The sequence below is a fragment of the Pyrgilauda ruficollis genome, unplaced genomic scaffold (genome assembly GCF_017590135.1).
Source record: "Pyrgilauda ruficollis isolate IOZ18807 unplaced genomic scaffold, ASM1759013v1 scaffold43, whole genome shotgun sequence".
NCBI lineage: Eukaryota > Metazoa > Chordata > Aves > Passeriformes > Passeridae > Pyrgilauda > Pyrgilauda ruficollis.
In genome coordinates, this window is record NW_024525823.1 from 2,098,670 (window position 1) to 2,116,454 (window position 17,785).

General features: G+C 37.4%; 1 protein-coding gene across 2 annotated transcripts in view; it reads left to right on the forward strand.

The window, feature by feature from the left end:
• The window catches only part of KLHL32 (kelch like family member 32), a 119,291-nt gene that overhangs the window by 36,248 nt on the left and 65,258 nt on the right, over positions 1-17,785 (forward strand). For both annotated transcript variants that reach the window (XM_041478196.1, XM_041478197.1), the window contains exon 4: positions 11,620-11,727. In XM_041478196.1, the coding sequence (XP_041334130.1) occupies positions 11,620-11,727 (108 nt within the window). The remainder of the gene's footprint in view (positions 1-11,619; positions 11,728-17,785) is intronic.

Below are 17,785 nucleotides of genomic sequence, written 5' to 3' on the forward strand. Positions count from 1 at the left end.
ATTTGACTGTCCTGAACAGCTTTGTAAAGTGCTGCTGGTTGTTTATCTTTGGCAAGAGTTAGTCTGCTTGAGTCAGCCGGTTTGCAAACTTTAGACATCAAAAACTTCTCTAAATCCCAAGCCTCTCACTGAATGACCTAATGTGTGAGTGATGAATGGATCAAGCTGCCTCTCAATCTGCTACCTGATAGGTAATACTTCAAAGGAGAGAGATGCCTTAGCAGCCTTAGGTGAGAGCACAAGACGGCCACACCCAGTTGAGTCATCGGCTCCTTGCTTTAGCAGCAGCTGTTTGTGATATCTGATAAAAAATAATAAATCCAGGCTAAGTGTATATGGTGTGTTCTAGAGAATTCTCCAGCTGTTTTTGTCTCAGGGACATTTCAGAGCAGGGTGTGATTCCTGTCTATTCAGGAGTAGGTCTTTCTTCTGAGATTTTATCTCCTTTCCCATTGGGTCTGTAAGATTTCTCATCCACCTTACAGGGTGGCCAACTGCCTGCTGTGTGAAGATGTACTTTTATTTATAGTCAATCTGATTTCTGCCAGTTTAATTTGTTTCCTTCTAGTTCTTCTACTGGAAAAGATAACCGTTGGTCCCTCTCATGTCACTCAATCATCTCTTTTCCAGGCTGGAAACTTGTCTTAATCAGATGCTATTTAAATGGAAGCTGTGCAGGATGCTTGAGGAAGCTTCTTGCCCTTCTCCAAAATTTTGACAGCTCTGGTATGTTTTGTGAGCTGAGGGTAAGGGAATTGCATGCAGAAGGCAAGGTGTAAATTTTTGTATGAGCATAGGATTGAATTCTATTTTGTTGTCTCTTGCAAAAAAAAAATAAAAATTCTAAACTTTGATTACCTTTTTAAAAATTTTTTTAAAAAATTTTATTGCTGAGGACTGGGATGATTTTTTATTAAACTCATATGTTCATTTTTATAATTGCCATTTTAGAAGCCAGTTGCTTATTCCATGCAATCCTTTTGCAGTTTATCACATTATCCATGCCTTTACTACTTTGCATAGCTTTGCCTCAATGGACTTTGTACCTGTACTGCTCTTGCCCTTTTCCAGAACTGCTCTGCAGATGTTGAACATGAGTTGCTCCACAGGAATCATCACTCCCTGTGAAAACTGTCCCATCTTTCCTTGTTCACTGTTTTATGTATTCAGTCACCCAAGCAAAGATCTCTCCTCTTTTCTCTCTTGCCTAGTTTGCCTTCCAGGCATTTAAAGGCCTCTGTCGAAAGCTTTTTGTGAATCCACATTGTGAAAAAGCAGTGGTTGCAGCGCAGCATAACATACTCTTCACCATTAGGTTGTATCCATTACTTCTGTATGTATTGAACACAAGTTTGTGTGTGTATGTGTGCAAAAATCAAATTACCATCTCCTCAGACATGTAGAACATTCTTAGCTACTGATTAAATAACCTGCCCTTCCAGGGCCACAGAGTGCCAGTTATGCAAATAGGCAACAAATGTACACAAAGCCCATTTTGTATAAAAATTAGTAATATTAGGACAACTTATTAAATGTTCATCTGCATTTTCAGGAGCTCTTGTACCCAGCACTTAATCTACCTTGTCAGGGTTAGATTTCAGCCAAGAAGGAATAGGTATCCAGCCTGGAGGATTTATGAGAATAATTAAATTAATGTTGTTGTGGTCTGTTAGCTCAGAAGGGGTTTGTTTGTTAGAGTTGAAGGGAAAGCCAAAGGATAAATGAGCATGGTCAAGTGCAGGCAACTAAAAATAAAGTGAAGAGATGATTTTATAGAGGCATTTGTTCCAAAGGAAATAGCTGATGGAGGATAGAGCTTAGCTGATGATGAAAACTACTGTGACAAATGACTGCAACATTAACACAAGCTTGGTTAGTCAAGTCATTCTTCTTTTATTTTGCAAATTGTTAGTGTTTGTTTACTTTTTTAGGTTTATATCAGTAGAAGGGTATGAAAGAATCAAAGAAAAGTAGTCAGTAAGCTGGTTTATTACTTTGCTTTTGTATAAAAGAGTTTAATAAATATGTTGGTGGGAATTAAGGATATTACTTAGCAAAATTGTACTATATTTTTAATGGAAAATAAGATTTAGAATCATAATGAATGAAAAATAGAATTATTTTAAAGGATATGAAGGTTATCTAGTTCAAACCCTCATAAAATGGGCCAGATAGGGAAGATATCTAGTGCAAACTGTCATAAAATGAACCATTTAAAATTTCAGCATTAGACTTCTCACATAACAAGTATGGTTTTGCAGTTAGGATGCAAAATAGAAGTAATTGCCATAGTTTACTATTGCTTGGAACATTTGGATGTCAGTGTCTAATGACATTCCCATCCCATTATATAAATGGCTTCTTGAAAGGGTAATTATAATAACAACCAAGATTGTTACTACAGTTCTGTTAGATTAAGCCTTGCTGTACAACTGTGATATTAGAGCCTGCATTCACTAAGGTGGGACACTTGTTCTAGTGGTATTGTATGAAATATGTTTTTAAAATGAAGTCCCTTAAAGGTGTCCAAGTTTGGATCATGGTTTTTCCTTGGAGAAGGAAAAAAAAATCACAAGAAGATTTGCTTCCTGAATTAAATGTATTGTGGTAGTTAAAATGCTAGTTCAAGAGCTAAGTGACTTTTATTGCAATTTTATTCTGGGCTTGCTTTTGATATCACTTGCTAAAATAATCGAAGGACGTGAACAATAGGCTTATGCATTCACTGGGAAGCATTAAACCAATTTAAGCCAAAATTTGCAAATGTGACTCATGCTTTTCTGTGCTTGACTGGAAATGCTGGGAAAAAAAATCTGGTTTTAGTTATGCTGCTTTCTTTATTCTCCAAAAGGCAGGCCTGCTTATGGGTGTCTATTGTTAGGACAGACTGTACATTACTGGAGTTTTATGGAGTGCTTTGCACGGCAGTGTCCTTGCAATTCAGTTTTCTTGCATCTGCCATAAAATAAACAATAATCTTGATATTCAGGACCACCTGTGGTGACTTATTCCGTTTGAAATATTGGAACTAATAACTGTACTGTATATGTAATAGTTCACAGTTTTGTGTGTTTTTTTAATTCTGATACCAAATTGCACATGAAAATTGTAGAATTATTTTGGTTTTACGGCACTACTTAGATTTTGAATATGAGTGTTTTTAGTGATGATGCAGCAACTCATAATAAGTAGCATGCTACATAAGTAGCATGAACAGAGTTCCTTTTTCCATGTGGCTTAAATTATGTTTGTGTACCTAAGCAGAGCTCTGGGGAAGAACACATTGCACTGTTAAACTCTGACTATCAAAACATGAATTATGTTTGATGCAGGTTCAATCAAGGATATATCTTGCTAGCAACACATTTTTGGGGATTTTTTTTTTTGTTTGAGTTTTTTTTTGTTTGTTTGTTTGTTTGATTTTGTTTTATTATTGTTATTGTTTTGGGGTTTTTTGTTTTGGTTTTTGGGTTGTGGTTTTTTTTAATCTTGAAGTTTTTATTTTGACTAGGAATAAAGACCCTGTGCCTTGTTACAACCAAGAAAATTACTTTGTTCTTGATGGAATGTCCAATACACAAACAGGAAAAAAAAATCTCACATCCTTAGCTTCTCTAAACAGTAGGGTAGTTCTATATTGCAATTTTCATTACTTATTTTGAACGATACCAAGAAAAGGATATCTTTTTGTATCCAGAGTGTGACATAACAAGTGCCTTCTACATATCCTTGATTTGGTGAGCTCTTTGGGGCCATGTAATTATGTATCACTGTCTGACAGTGAAGTACTAAAAGAAACACTGAAGGTTCAGTGGAATTTGCTTTACTAATGGTAATACGTGACACTTGAATACTGTGCATAAAACTGTATAATTTGCTGCTCAGTTTTATTTCTTTAACTATATATTCTCTTAAACTATGAATGATAGCTGACCTTTCCAATTCATGGGATTCATTTTAGTTGCTTGGCAAATGCTTAAAAAACAATATTTAGGTAAATTTCATAGAGCAGATGAATTACTGTAGGCTCAGTTATCAGTGACTGATGTTATGTGACATTTTTCTGTGAATTTATGTAGAACTTTTTTTTCAGAAGAATTGTGTAATGAGCCTCTTAATCATATTTCATGCAATGGGTATTGATGGATATGTTTTTCAGTGTTCAAGAGACTCCAGAGGACATGGCTGATTGGCTGATGATTGATTTAGGATAGACAGCTTGAACTGGGAGGGAAACAAAGCTAGTTACAGGAAGAACAAGGCACATTTTTACATGCTGTAAAGAAACATTCACCTATTAAATTGGTTATTTGGATAAGTATACATTGCACATCTAGAGCATAGTTGATATTTGATGTGGGCATGGTCATCTGTCAAAGCAGTATTTTGACTCCTGTTCATAGATTCTGAATGTATTCTTTTTTGTTGTGATAGGTGAAAACAGCAAAGGAAAAATGACATGGCTTATGTAATGAAGAATAAGGACATGAAGCTAAGGACACCCAAAGGTTATTTCAGGAGTATTAGAACAAAGTAGATGAAATAGATTATGATTTATTTATTTAATATTACTGTTACATGAACAGGGAATTGCTATTTTTAATACAGACTGCAAAGTGTAATGTTTTGGCCTGAAAAAGTTTATAGCCCAGATAGAAAAGAGTATGTCAGGACTGGATACTTAGTAGCCCAAGTGACAGATAAGCTAAGGTCCCAAATCAGAAAGAATGTGTCGCTGATCAACAGATCATTGATGCCAGTAAGATTTCTCACAGGCTTAAAGTTAGACATGAAATGAAAACAATCTTGAGGTATCACATCATAACTGAGTTCCCTGAGCAGTGTGGGAAATTGATCTGACGTCTGTGAAGTGTAGGTTTACTTTCTTCATAGCTTTTCTGATGCCCAAGATGAGAAGTACAATCAATTTCCCACAAAAAAAGGCTATGGAAAAGATGAATGTGAAATTAAGTGCATTCCCCATATGATGTGGGAAATGAATTTGAATAAAATACTGCCCTTAATGAAAATGCCTATCTATTTTAAAATCATTTTTAGGAGAACTCAAGTCGGTATCGTTTAATTGTGGAGGCAAAAATTTGAGATGACAAATCAGCTCTTTCAAGAGTAAAACAATACTAGATAGTGTTAATGACTTAGAAAATTCAATACAACAAGATGGATAGCTAAGGAAAACCTTGGTGACTTCATTGATCAGTTCTTTAGCAATTAATTTGCTTAGTGGAGGTAATTCTAAAGTATCCCAGGACATTATTAATGTGCAGCTAAGTCTGTGGTTGAACAAGAATTTGTGTAGGTCAGAGCTATGCTTTGGTGGGAAGTTCCAAATGTTTGTTTGTGTTATGGTGCACTTGGATTTAGGGCTGCTGGTTGTTACCAAAGCAGTGTTTGAGAAATCAGAGGGAGCAAATGTTACTCTTGGAGTTACTGTAGGTTGCTGTAGCAAGCTCAGTTTACTTGCCTGTTTTTGAAAACTTACATTTCTTTCGAATGTTGCATTTAAAGTTGAATCAAACAAAAATGGAATAGTGATGAATGTCTCTTCACAATATTGCTGAGGGAACTTTGAGATATTGTAGAGACTATGCTATGCACTGGTACCATGTACTTCTTCACTGGTTGAAGAGGGAGGGTATTTCGTGAAAGCCTCAGGTCACAGCAAGTAGTTATAATTTCAGTCACAGTGCTGTCTTTTTAACAGCATAAAGCACAACCATTTGTTCATTTTACATAATTTACCTGTCTCCTGACACTGCATGTTTTGATTCTGTTTCTTGCCTTTAAAAGGCCACTAAGTGCAATACACTGACAAAATTTGCTTGTTTAAAATACAACTTAACTTGTTGGTTGTTTTGTGATCGTTTGCTGTTTGCTATGACTGACGTGGCTGTAAGGTTGATGTGTACAAATGAGGAAAAGCTCATTAATCTCATGGATATGGAACACCTGAGTAAGTAAGAAAATGACTCAAAGGCAAGGAGCAATTTGTATGTCACCATTATGACAGTGAGCAATTTGTATTTTGGGGATTTTGACACACATCTTGTGTGTCTGTTACCCACGTATCTGTTCCTGAAGTGGTATGTTGTGAAGGAGTCCATATATGTTGCTGCAGTGCTGCCTGATTGGTAAAATCAATGTATCTGGACATTTTAACAGTAATACGTTATTCTGATTTGGTGTTATTTTACAGCTATTGTGCATTTTGCTTTTGAAAGTTAAACAACATGCTCAGCATGGAAAGTCAGACACAATGACTGTGCTAAACATCTTTGACAACTTTGCCTGTTTGCATCAGATCTGATCACATCTAAGTCTGTACACCCTGTGGTTTTGTGTCATTCAGTTTTGAGCTTTTGTTGTCTTTTGTATTCTGTATTTGTATAAGAAAACGTTTTTATAAAGGTGCCTGTGACTGCTCAAGGCCAAGTTGTGAAACTACAGGCGTGCTCTGTGTTAAATGCTCACCATCTTGCCACATTTCTTTGAAGTCACGTTTTCAAGAGTCTGAGAATTTTTTTATGCCTTGAATATTTTTATCTAAGGATTGTGTGTTTTGTTTTCTTTTTCCTTTGGGAAAAGGAGAAAGCTTTATTCTGTAGCTTTGTTTCTGTTTCAGGCCAAGATTAGAAGAAGAATGGAGGGTTGATTCCTTCCTTCCTCCAAAAAGAGGAGCTAATAAAGTATCTGCCTGCCTCACAAAAATAAGGCCATCCAAATCCATAGCATCTGAAATAAGTGTGACCTCAGGTGGAATCCCACAAATGGAATACATCCATTTGTGTCAGCATGTTGAGAGCTGAATTTTGGAGCAGTTGCCAAAAAATGGCAAGTGGATTGTACTTACTTTGCATTGGGGGATTTGGTTTACTTACTTAAAATCTTAACTGAAATATAAGAATGTAAACAATCAATCTATTTACCACAATGTTGCCTAATTATATGATTGGGTGGCAGAACAAGATCTGGATTTTTAAGAAGCTAGAAAAAATTGTAAGTCGTCTCATCAGTGGGTTTTATTATAAAAAGGATCATTGGATAACAGTGGCAACTTGTACTTTCAAGTCTCTTGAAGGTCTTGAAGCAGAAATGAGGCATGATCAAATAGATTTTATTTAAAGCTGAAATGTTTTTAAATAAAGTATAATAGCGTTGTTGAATTACACCAATAAATAACATTATTAACATTTCATGCTTAGTCAAATTTGATAGCTTTTCAGATAGGGTTGACTTTGAGTAGTGCATTTGTCCAAATATTTTGTATTTAATTTGTTTTTCTTGTCTGTCATTTCTGCATTCACCTGAGATATTTATCTTATTGGTTTTTAATGTACCCAAGGGAAAAATAAAGTAGGCTAGTAGCCTTGTATTAAAAGCATGACTGATGCTTTTACAAGCTCACAAAAGCTCACAAAACCTCAGAGTGTTTTCAGGGATGCATCTGAAACTGGAGTTTAACAGCTCAACCATAACTCATTCTCCAGATATTGGTGAAGTTTCAAATCACAATGTAATGGTCCATATTTTTTTTACAGCTGAAAGTACAATATAGAGGTACAGGAGTGCAAATTAAAGGCTGAGTTTGAGTTCAACTTCTGCCTATGGTAGAGCAGATTTTTTTTTTCATGCTGGATTGAACCTCAAAAACTGTCAGGCTAACAAGGAAATTTGCCTGCTGGTAAAGGCAGCGTGGATCAGTGCGCAGTACAAAGTTCATTTAAGTGGGAGACTACTTTCCTGGAGGCTAATCAAGTTCAGCTGGATGTGAACTGTCTGAGGACCATTGCAGGCATTGTCTTTTGATCAAATTCTTTGGCCTTGTTTCCTGAAAAATAGATATAGTTCCTATTCAGTTTCAAAAACTTTCACAGAATATTTGATGTATGACTACCCCAGTGGACAAGGGAAGAACTAGCTACAGACATCATCTGAACTTTTGTAAGGTCTTTCACCCAGTCTCCCACAACATCCTTGTCTCTAAATTAGAGAGAGATGGATTCAGTGAGGGGACTGGTAGATGGACAGTTGCTTCCAGAGGTGAATGGCTTAAGAGTTTTGGTGGGCATCAGTGACAAGTGGTGTCCCTCAGGAGTCTGTATTTGGACCAGTGTTATTTAATACCTTAATCCAAGTGATTGAGTGCACCCTTAGCAGATTTGCAGAGGACACCAAGCTGGGAGTTGCAGTTAACACACCTGAAGGATGGGATGGAATCCAGAGGGGCCTGGACAAGCTTTAGAAATGGGCCCATGGGAATCTCCTGTGGCTTAATAAGACCAAGTGCAATCTGCTGCACCTGGGTCCAGGCAACCCTGGTATTAAGGCAGGCTGGGGGATGGACACATGGAAAGCAGCCTTGATGAGAGAGACCTGATGGTGATGGGAGATGAGAGGCTGGACGTGAGCCAGTAATGTGCACTCATAGCCTGGAAAGCCAGACATGTTCTGGGCTGCATCCAGAGCAGCGTGGCCAGCAGGGAAAGGGAGGGGATTTTCCCCCTCTATTCTGTTCTCATGGGACCCCACCTGGAGTGCTGCATCCTGCTTTGAGGTCCTCGGTATAGGAAGGACTTTGACCTATTGGAGTCAGTCCAGAAGAAGGCCACCAAACTGATTAGAAGGAGGACTTCTCCTGTGAAGAAAGGCTGAGAGAATCGTGTCTGTTCAGCCTGAAAAAGAGAAGGATTCAGGGTGTGTGTCCTTTCATTATGTAGAGAGAATCTTCAAGAAAGCTAGAGAGGGACTTGTGATAAGGGCATGTAGTGATAGGAGAAGGCTTTCAGTTTAAGTGGAAGAGAGTAGGTTTAGATTAGATATTAGAAGAAATCCTGTACTGTGAGGATGACCAGAGAATTTGTGGGTGCCCTGGCCCTGCAAGTCTTCAAGGCCAGGTTGGGTGGGGCTTTCAACAGCAAGCTGGCTTAGTGGAAGGTGCCTCAGTCCCTGGCAGGGGGGGTGGAACTAGATAATCTTTATGGTCCCTTCCAGCTCAGACTGTTGCATGATTCTCCACAAAGCCACAGTTTTGCATCTTACTGGAAGCTACAGTTCTGATAGCCCACTGCATTCTTAGACTTTTGTATATTTGTAGTTATAAATAAGGTGAATGAAGGCTTGTTTTCTGGCCCTAAAAAGACTGGCATAACATGGCTTATGACAATATGGCTAAACCTCTGTGAACGTTTTGGCTTTGTCTGTGCTGCCTATTTGGAACAGCCATGGCTTGAGATACCTCCTGGACCACAGTCTGGGCATTGCCTGGGAGAGTGCAAGTTGGCAGGGGTCAAAGCTCTGCTGGAGGCTGTGTTTCTTACTGTTTCTTACTGTCACTGTGGGTGATTATGGACAGTGGCTGAGTTAGTGTCTGATCCTGCTGAGTTTGCTAAGTTAGGTGTAGTAATAAACCCTGTGTAAAGACCATGTTGGAACCTCTGTGTTAAAACAATCTCCTTAAGGTAAAGTTAGTAAATGTACACAGAAGTCATATAGGAATGATTCCTGGTTTACAGATATGATTCAGTTAAGTGTTTCTTTGTATTTGTAAGCTTAACTCATTGTGTGGAATATTATCCCTTGACCAGAATAAGAGCTGTATTAGTAGCCACACTGCCTTTAGATGGTTCCTGTGCACAGGTCTGTAGTGGTTGTTAATGTAGCATGGTTGGAGGGCACAGAGCATCTTTTACCTTTCAGCATTCCCAGCTTTTCTGCAGGTAGTCAGTGACGGGGTTGAGCATACAGAAGGTGTGCAAATCTATCCCTCAGCAGACAGCTGTTGCTTTGAGACTTTACTATTTATTCAGGAATTGGTGTGTAAAAGGAGTATTTTCCAAAATATTTATCTAGTAGTGAATTTCTGAGAATTGAAGTTTATCTCTCCCAGACAGCGACTGCAGGCCAGCTTTTCCAAAGAGTAGGTGGCTGATGAGTACCTTACAGCTCCTGGCAAGCTCTGAAGCCTCACATTAGCTATTAGATGACAACAAAATATCCACTTCTGATTGCATTTTTAATGGATAAGAAATGTGGCTGAACTTGTTAGAAGTTTTTTTGGTTTTTTCCCTAAATATATTTCATGGATCTGTCTTACTGTATTTGTTTGGTAAAGCTCTTAAAGTATTTCTTGCTTCTTTTCTGTTGCCAGTTTGGAAGAAGCCCTGGTATCACTTTAATTCAACAGAAATTGCAAAATCAGAAGGAATGACTGTATGATGGATGTAATTCTTGTTTATTTTGGATGATTTCCAGGAAACAGATTTATGCCAAATTATTGTGTTTTAATTATGAAAAGTACTAATATTTTCTGAAGAAATTACTTATTTGTAGGAAGCACTCAGTTCTTGATGCCACCTCAGTTTAGGTGAAACATGGAATAGTTGGGTAAAGATGGTGTAGTCATTCTTATGTGCTAAATAGTTGGAGAGGGTAGGGCTTATTTTTTCCTTTCAAATTCAGCACTGCTTGGTGGACAGATTGCATATATGAAATCCAATGAGCTGGTTGACTGTCTCAGCTTCTGCAGGTATCAGCCAGAGTATAGAAAGAACGTAGCAGGGGTTATGTCCATGAGAAGTGCTTTGTTACTGGAATTCCCCAAGGTGTAGTTTGGTAGCCTCCCTAAAGACATTGAGTATAGCACAAAACCTACTGGGGGTAAGTTTAGACTTTCTTTAGTAGTGGCAGATGGCCACTGTTCAGTTTATTTGTTCACAGTTTACTGTTTGAAAACTCTGAGCGGTGTATTTTGTTAAAAAAGTGTGGGAGGGTGCCAAAGAATGGAGAATGGGTGGTAAGTAGAGAAGGAGTGGTAAGTAGGGGTAGTGTAGCAGGAGTACAGGTTGGGAGGGAAGAGTGAAGGGCAAAGAAGTTTAATGAAGATGAGAAGATTCTCACAAGGATTCAAGAGACTGAGTACGATTGCTTCATTCCAAGAGACACTGAAGACAAATGATCTGGATGAAAGGGAGAGTTGCTCTCCTCAGTGGTATATTCAGGGAAATTCCATAGCACTTTTCCTGTCTTCAGCTTAGACTTTATGATATGAGAAACTGAGGCAGTAACAAGTAAGGGGAGATTGTAAGTTTGGGTGTCTGCATCTCCATCATTCCTCTTCATTTAATAATTTGACTACTGCATTGCTCATGTTCCAGTCTGAGATGCTCATTTAATAAGGATTGCTTATAAAATACTGTTTTGACTGCCCCTTCTTCTCAAGTAATTGTGTATGGGTTATTGCTCCTTCTTATATACAATGATACTGTACCTGAGTATTGCTTTTAGTGGCACTTGTGTAAATTATTATTTTCCCAGAGTCCAGTTACCTTTTTTATTGAGTAATACCTTTTTGTTTGACTGTTCTCACTGATTTCACCTGAATTACTTAATTAAGAAGTATATATAGATTGAAGAAAAGGATTTATCTCAGTTTATCTAGAATAAGTTTTTGTATTTCTTTAATGATAAAAGGACTCAGTTACAAGATTGATTGCTGTGGTGTTACTGAAAGCTTGGTATAGATCTCATTCTGACTCTCAAGGCTGCTGCTATTTGGAATTCTTATCCAAAATTGCTTAATGGCATTTCTGTTTTTTCTCATAGGCGATGTTCAGTCTCTGCATGGTTGAGAGTGAAGCTGATGAGGTGAATTTACATGGTGTCACAAGCCTTGGTTTAAAACAAGCCCTGGACTTTGCATATACTGGACAGGTATTGTACAGTTCTTCAAATTAAGAAACATGAGCAAAAGCAACTGCATTGAAAACTGAGTATGACCTTTTTAGAGACACTAGAAGATCTTTTTCTTGTGCACTGCTCAGTACAAGCTATTTTGATTTAACAGACCTTAATTTTTGTGTACTGTGGTGGAATTTTTCTTTAGAAGGATTGTTTAATAAAAACTGCTTTATGTGCATCATTGTCAGGTAGGGAACCATGTAGGGCTTGCAAGCCCTTTTTATGGTTGCCTGACTATTCATAAAATCATAATGTGAGTTGAATCTGCTTGCGAAATTAAAAGTAAAGTGTTTCCCTTATAATAAATATTCATAAACTCTGCAGTGTTTGACAAATTATGTAATTGAGGGGAAAAGTAGTCACTTACTCTCTGGACAGATGCAGTTGAGATATCTTTGTAAATCCTTATAGATACTATACATCTTCATTTTGCCCCATTCATTATGGTACTTCAGAAAACGCAGAGTGATGCTCCTTTTCCCTCTGCCTCTTGCCAAAAAAATCCCCCCAAAGAAAAAAAAAAAAGAGGAAAGAAGAGGAAAGTATTTATGACCTGCCATATCTCTGCACTGCATGCTTGGAGAGTGTTGCTGTGTGACTTTGTCTCAGTTCAGAGTTCATGGATAGTGAGCTCAGAACACTCAGCTATTTTTGGTCTGTACTTTAAAATTCTAGATAACCAAACTATTTCTGGAATATCACTACGGTATTTGAGCCCATTGACGCACTAGTGACGTTTATTAGTTAATTTTGAAAGGAAGGCTTAAATCCATGCTATGATATGCTGAAGAGTTGTTGGGTTGTAAAAATTTAAGGCATCTGCTTCCATACTGTGAATGGAGTATAAGCCTTATGTGTTTGGTTTTTTTTTTTTTGGGGGTTTTTTTTTTTTTTTTTTTTTTCTTTTTAAAGGAAACAAGTAGAAATAAGGGGGGAAAATTTACATGTTTTAAAGGAACTATTTTTGTCACTAGCCCAGAAAACAGTTATGCTTTAGCACTGGTCTTGGAGACTAGCACTTGAATTTCTTTGAAAAAAAATTGAGTTTGTGCTGTTTTGGAAAACATTATTTATTCAAAGATATCTTTGATATAAATAATAAACAGAGATGCCATACTATATTAGTAAATTAGCTGAAGATCTCAGTACCTGACTTGTCACTGGTATGCTTTTTTTTTTCTTTCAGTTGAAAGCTTTTGTTAAAAATTTAATGTCTTCGATAAAAATGAAAATGTTAGGTGCCTATACATTATCATATTAGTAATTTAAAACTATAGGTTTATTATTCTGAAGAGAAAACTCTGGTTAAATGAAAGTATCATTTTAGAAGACGAGTTGTAATTGATTTCTATCTGACCCATCCCATCTGCTGTGATTAGAGTCATTCCCCATTTTCTGCAAAATCCAAAGTCTAACAACCCGTGTAAAATACTTTGAGAACCTTTGAAAGGATGGTTGTGACTTTTATGTAACCCAGCAAGTGACCCCAGGTTGCTTCCAGGATAGTATCCTCAGATCCCTTGGAAATGTGTACCTTCTGTCATTGGCCCTTTAGAGACTTTTGAGTCTCATTTTCAGGCATAGCCTACTTTGAAAAAAGTGAGTGGGTTTCCTGAGTTAAATATAGACGTGCACGTGTGTAGTTGCTCATACATATAGGTGATTATGAGGCGAGGCTGGCTCTGTCGTGTCTGTCAGATGCACCAAGTGCTACTTTGATGCACAGACAAATGAGAAGGATTCTGTAGGAGTTGTCATGTACAGATGCCTTTGAAGCACAACTCAGTGAAATGTGGGTCTGAGAATTAGCAGTGTCGTTTCCCTTTCATCCTTGGAATTCTCTCCTGGCACTGTGTATGTATTGAGCATTGCTTGTGTTCTGACTCAGACTGACAGAATCTGGGTGAACATTTCAAGGTAGTGAGTGGGAGTAATCCACAAAGGCTATTAATAAATAACTGGATTACTCCATGCTTATATCAGAGAGTCCAGAAAACAGAATTGTCTTTAGCTTGGTTTGCCAGCTCTTCCTGTTTTTATAAGACAAATAAAATATTTCTCAGTAATCCAAAAGTCATTATGCCAAATACAAGCTTATATTGCTCTGAAAATATGGGTATCAAGATATGATCTGAAGTGCCTCTTAAAAGTGAAAATGACGAGCTCTATTTTTTCTATTTTTTAAAATCATATTTAGCTAAAATGTTAGTTCAAAAAATTGGTGTTTGCCTAGGTAACACTGTGGAACTCCCTAAAATATCCATGTCTAAACAGATAAGTAATTAGTTGCAGCTTTCATCTCTTTACTTCCTTAATGTACTACACATATTTGGTGCATTACACTTCAAATTGAGTGCAGCTTTCTGTGTAAACTAATATGCTGGAGACATCTGGTGGAAATACTTAATATTGCATGATGGCAGTATTTGGTATCTAAAGTTTTGGAAATTTACTAAAATGAAGAAATTTAATTTTTAGGATGACCATTACATCTGAAATTAAACTTTGTCATCCTTAATCTTTTTGTTAATTTGAAGTCTTCCTGTGGACTTCAAATACAACCTTCATTGTCCTGTCTACTTAGGCAGACAGTACCTTATTGTAATTACTGTTGAAAATATTTTGCTTTATAGGAAAAATTGATTGTTCAGAAGAAAAGAATGTTTTAAAACTCAAGGATAAATAATATGTCTCCAACTGAACTAATCTATCACTATGGTCCTTAATAATTACGAAGAAATAAGTTTGTTACAGAAATAAATACAGGCTGACAAAAGGAATGGCAGTAGATTTTTATTTTGTTCTTCGCATGTATGTTCTCACTAATCCTTTAATAATAAAATCTTCAGCAAAAAATGTCTTAGATATGTTTCATCTTGTTCATAGGCATTTTACTAAGTAATCCCCGTATTCAGAATTCAGAGATACAACTCTTCTCCTTCTTGGGTGACTCTTTTCCTGTTGTAGTTGCTGTATCCTTTCTTCCCAAAAGGGCTTTTAGGTCATTCTCTCTTTTACTTCATAGCTGGCAGTGGTAAGGCCAGGTAGGAGTCTCAGTGAATAGATAACTCACCCTTTCTTCTCACAAGGGCATTTTGTGAGTGTCAGATGTGCCTTGGAAGCAAGATGGATCAAGTGCAATCAATTTACAAACGATATGTTTTAGGATACTCCTATAGAGAAGCATTTCTAGGCAAAAAGTTTGGAGCTCATAATTCTTGCTGTCAAAATAAGAGCGTAAATTACTGTGTCAGAGACTCATGGGCATTGTTTTCTACTCTTCTTGACTACCTTTTAAAATTTTAACTCGTTTGTTAGAAAGAGACATAATCTTGGAGGAATGGGGTAGCCATTAATAGGCCAGTGTAGCTGGCTGATAAATTAGAGGAGCACTGGCTTTAATTTGCAATGGATGATTGTGATCCTAAGTCAACAAAAATACAAACTGAGTCCCATGCATACTGAAATGCTTCAGACTGGGATCTTCAGACTGGGAGGAGCTGCCCATGAGCAATCACTGAGAAGGTATGCAACTTTTGCAATAAGATGACAACATTTCTCCTTATAATTTCTTTGATTCTTTGTAGAATATTGGCTTTAATCTCTTATCAACTCCCTGCCTTATCTGATGCTGGCAGTGTTTCTGGTGATCAACCAGTATTTCATCTGCCATTTTTAGTTAAGACCAGGGTAAGGCAGCTGTCAATATCTTAATGCCCCTTATTGCGTTAATCCTCTTGTGTGGGTGGAGGTGTATTGCAAAGCTGTGTTGTGATGGTTGATTTTCTTGGGTAAGTGACCTTCTGCATCCTGTGCACAGCAGTTCCACTGGCTGCTTTTAGATTAAAATGATTCAATTAAATTACCTGCTGTCCCTAGCAAAAATGAATTCAGCTCTTTTCTGCTGGGGACAATATGCCAAAGTGATGGATAACTGAGAACAACAGGTCTGTGTCGTACTGTAAATACATAATATAATTTTTCAATGCAACTTCAAAGCAAGAAATATTAATTTGATACTTGGGCACTTCCTTTTTCACTTCTCAAGATAATCTTGTTTCTGTATCTAGCACTAGGGGTTATAGCTACTAGGTCCTGGGTTCACAGTTCAGCTAGAGATTGCCTAAAAGGCTTAGACTAATACAGAGCTTTAATTAACTCACTTTATGTACTTAATTGTAGAAAAAATTGAATATTTGCTTTATTTGCTCCAGACAGGAATTTAGCTAGGGATAAGAGAGCTTTTCTAGTGCTGAAAGTGATTAAGGTAATGAAATACCTTCCCAAAGAATAGTGAATTTGCTTGGAGTCTTGCTTATCCAAACCCTTTTTAATTATAGTAGTGGTACTTCATAGTGGTGTGAAGCTATGTCAAGGAAAGTTCAGGCTGGACATAATGAAAAGGTGGCAGGTCACTGGAACAGTGTCTCCAGGGAAATGGTCATGACACCAAGCTTATCAGGGTTCAAGGAGTGTCTGGACTTGTGTTTAGTTTTGGATAGTCCTGCAATTAGCAGAAAGATAGGACTGGATGATCTTTATGGGTGCCTTCTGAATTGAAACACTATGATTTTATGATGTGTGTGCTGTGCACTTAACATGGATTTTCTTCTAATTTTCTGGAAAAATGTTATGATGTATCAGAAATGCTGATTGTGATGCTTTCTGGCATTGGCTAATGAGACATCTGGATTTTGTAGCAAGTGCTTCCAAACATTGTGTGCCAGGGCTTTGGGCAGTTGCCTGCAGGGACTAGAACATTCTTTCCTTGCTCACTTTTTGGAAGCAGCACTTATCAATGTGCAAGGAGCTCAGTATTCGACTGAATCATGAATGAACAGGGAGACAGGCAGAAGTGCTATCTGGTTGAGAGTGAAATGCAGTCTAAATTACTTTAAAAGAAAAGTTAAGGTGTTTGATTGCTCTGAAGCACACAGAATCATCTCCATCAGGCAAAAACAACTGATACTTGTGTTTGATGCCTGTCTTGTTTGAAATGCTGATCACTGCAGATGGAGTCAAGGAGGAATTTTTTTTTTCATCACAGTGGCAGGAATCTTAGAACATTTTTTTCTTGTTTTCTCTGTTAAATTTCATTCAGTTTACTTTCTAGAATTTTCTGACAGGGCTGCATATTTCCTTACCCTTGGAAAATGGGACTTAGGAGAACTTGGTATTAAGCACTAAGAGGCCAATAGTTTGCTGTGCTGCTTTTGCAGAGTTATTTTCTCCCAAATTAAATATGACTGCACATTTCCTTACTGTTACAGCATAATACTGGTGTATTTTTAATGTGGATAATGCCACCATCTCACTTTTCCATTGTCCCACAAACAGCTGTATGGAAGTGAGAAAAATATGGGGGATATATGAGTAGCTGGAATGAAGGTGATAAAAGTACATCTTCAACCTCTTGATCTTTCTCTGGGTATGCAGTTTAGTCTTCTTGGGCGGAAAGCAGCTATTGTTCAGTGTCTTTAAAAATGTGTGGATGAATATAGTGGCCTGCAGTGTTCAGGGAATAGAACATTCTAGTTGTTCTTTCCAGATATAAGCCTCATGAGACTCCACAGATGTGACAGTTAATCTGGATCTTACCTTCTCCCTGAGGCTGTTAGTTTATTTGCTGAAAAGGACAGTTTGAGGAGTGCTCTTTTCATTCTTTTTTGGCTGTTGTTGCTCTGTTTGCTCTTTTTTTTTTTTTTTTTTTTTTTTTTTTTTGAAAGGACAGTTTGAGGAGTGCTCTTCTCATTCTTTTTTGGCTGTTATTGCTCTGTTTGCTCTGACTTTTTTTTTTTTTTTTTTGTTGGTAGGCCTATAGGGCTTTGTTTGCTGTAGGAGGGTGGGTTCAGGAGGCATTAAAAGAGTAGAAGGATGTTTTTGATCTGGACAATGTGGAGGCGAGGCCTGAGTAGTTGTTCTTAAGGAAGGTTGGTGGTTCTTATACACTCTGTTGCCACAAGTCACAAAGAAGATTGAAGAGAGAGGCAAGATATATTATATCAGTTTTTGCCCATGCTTACCTAGAGTC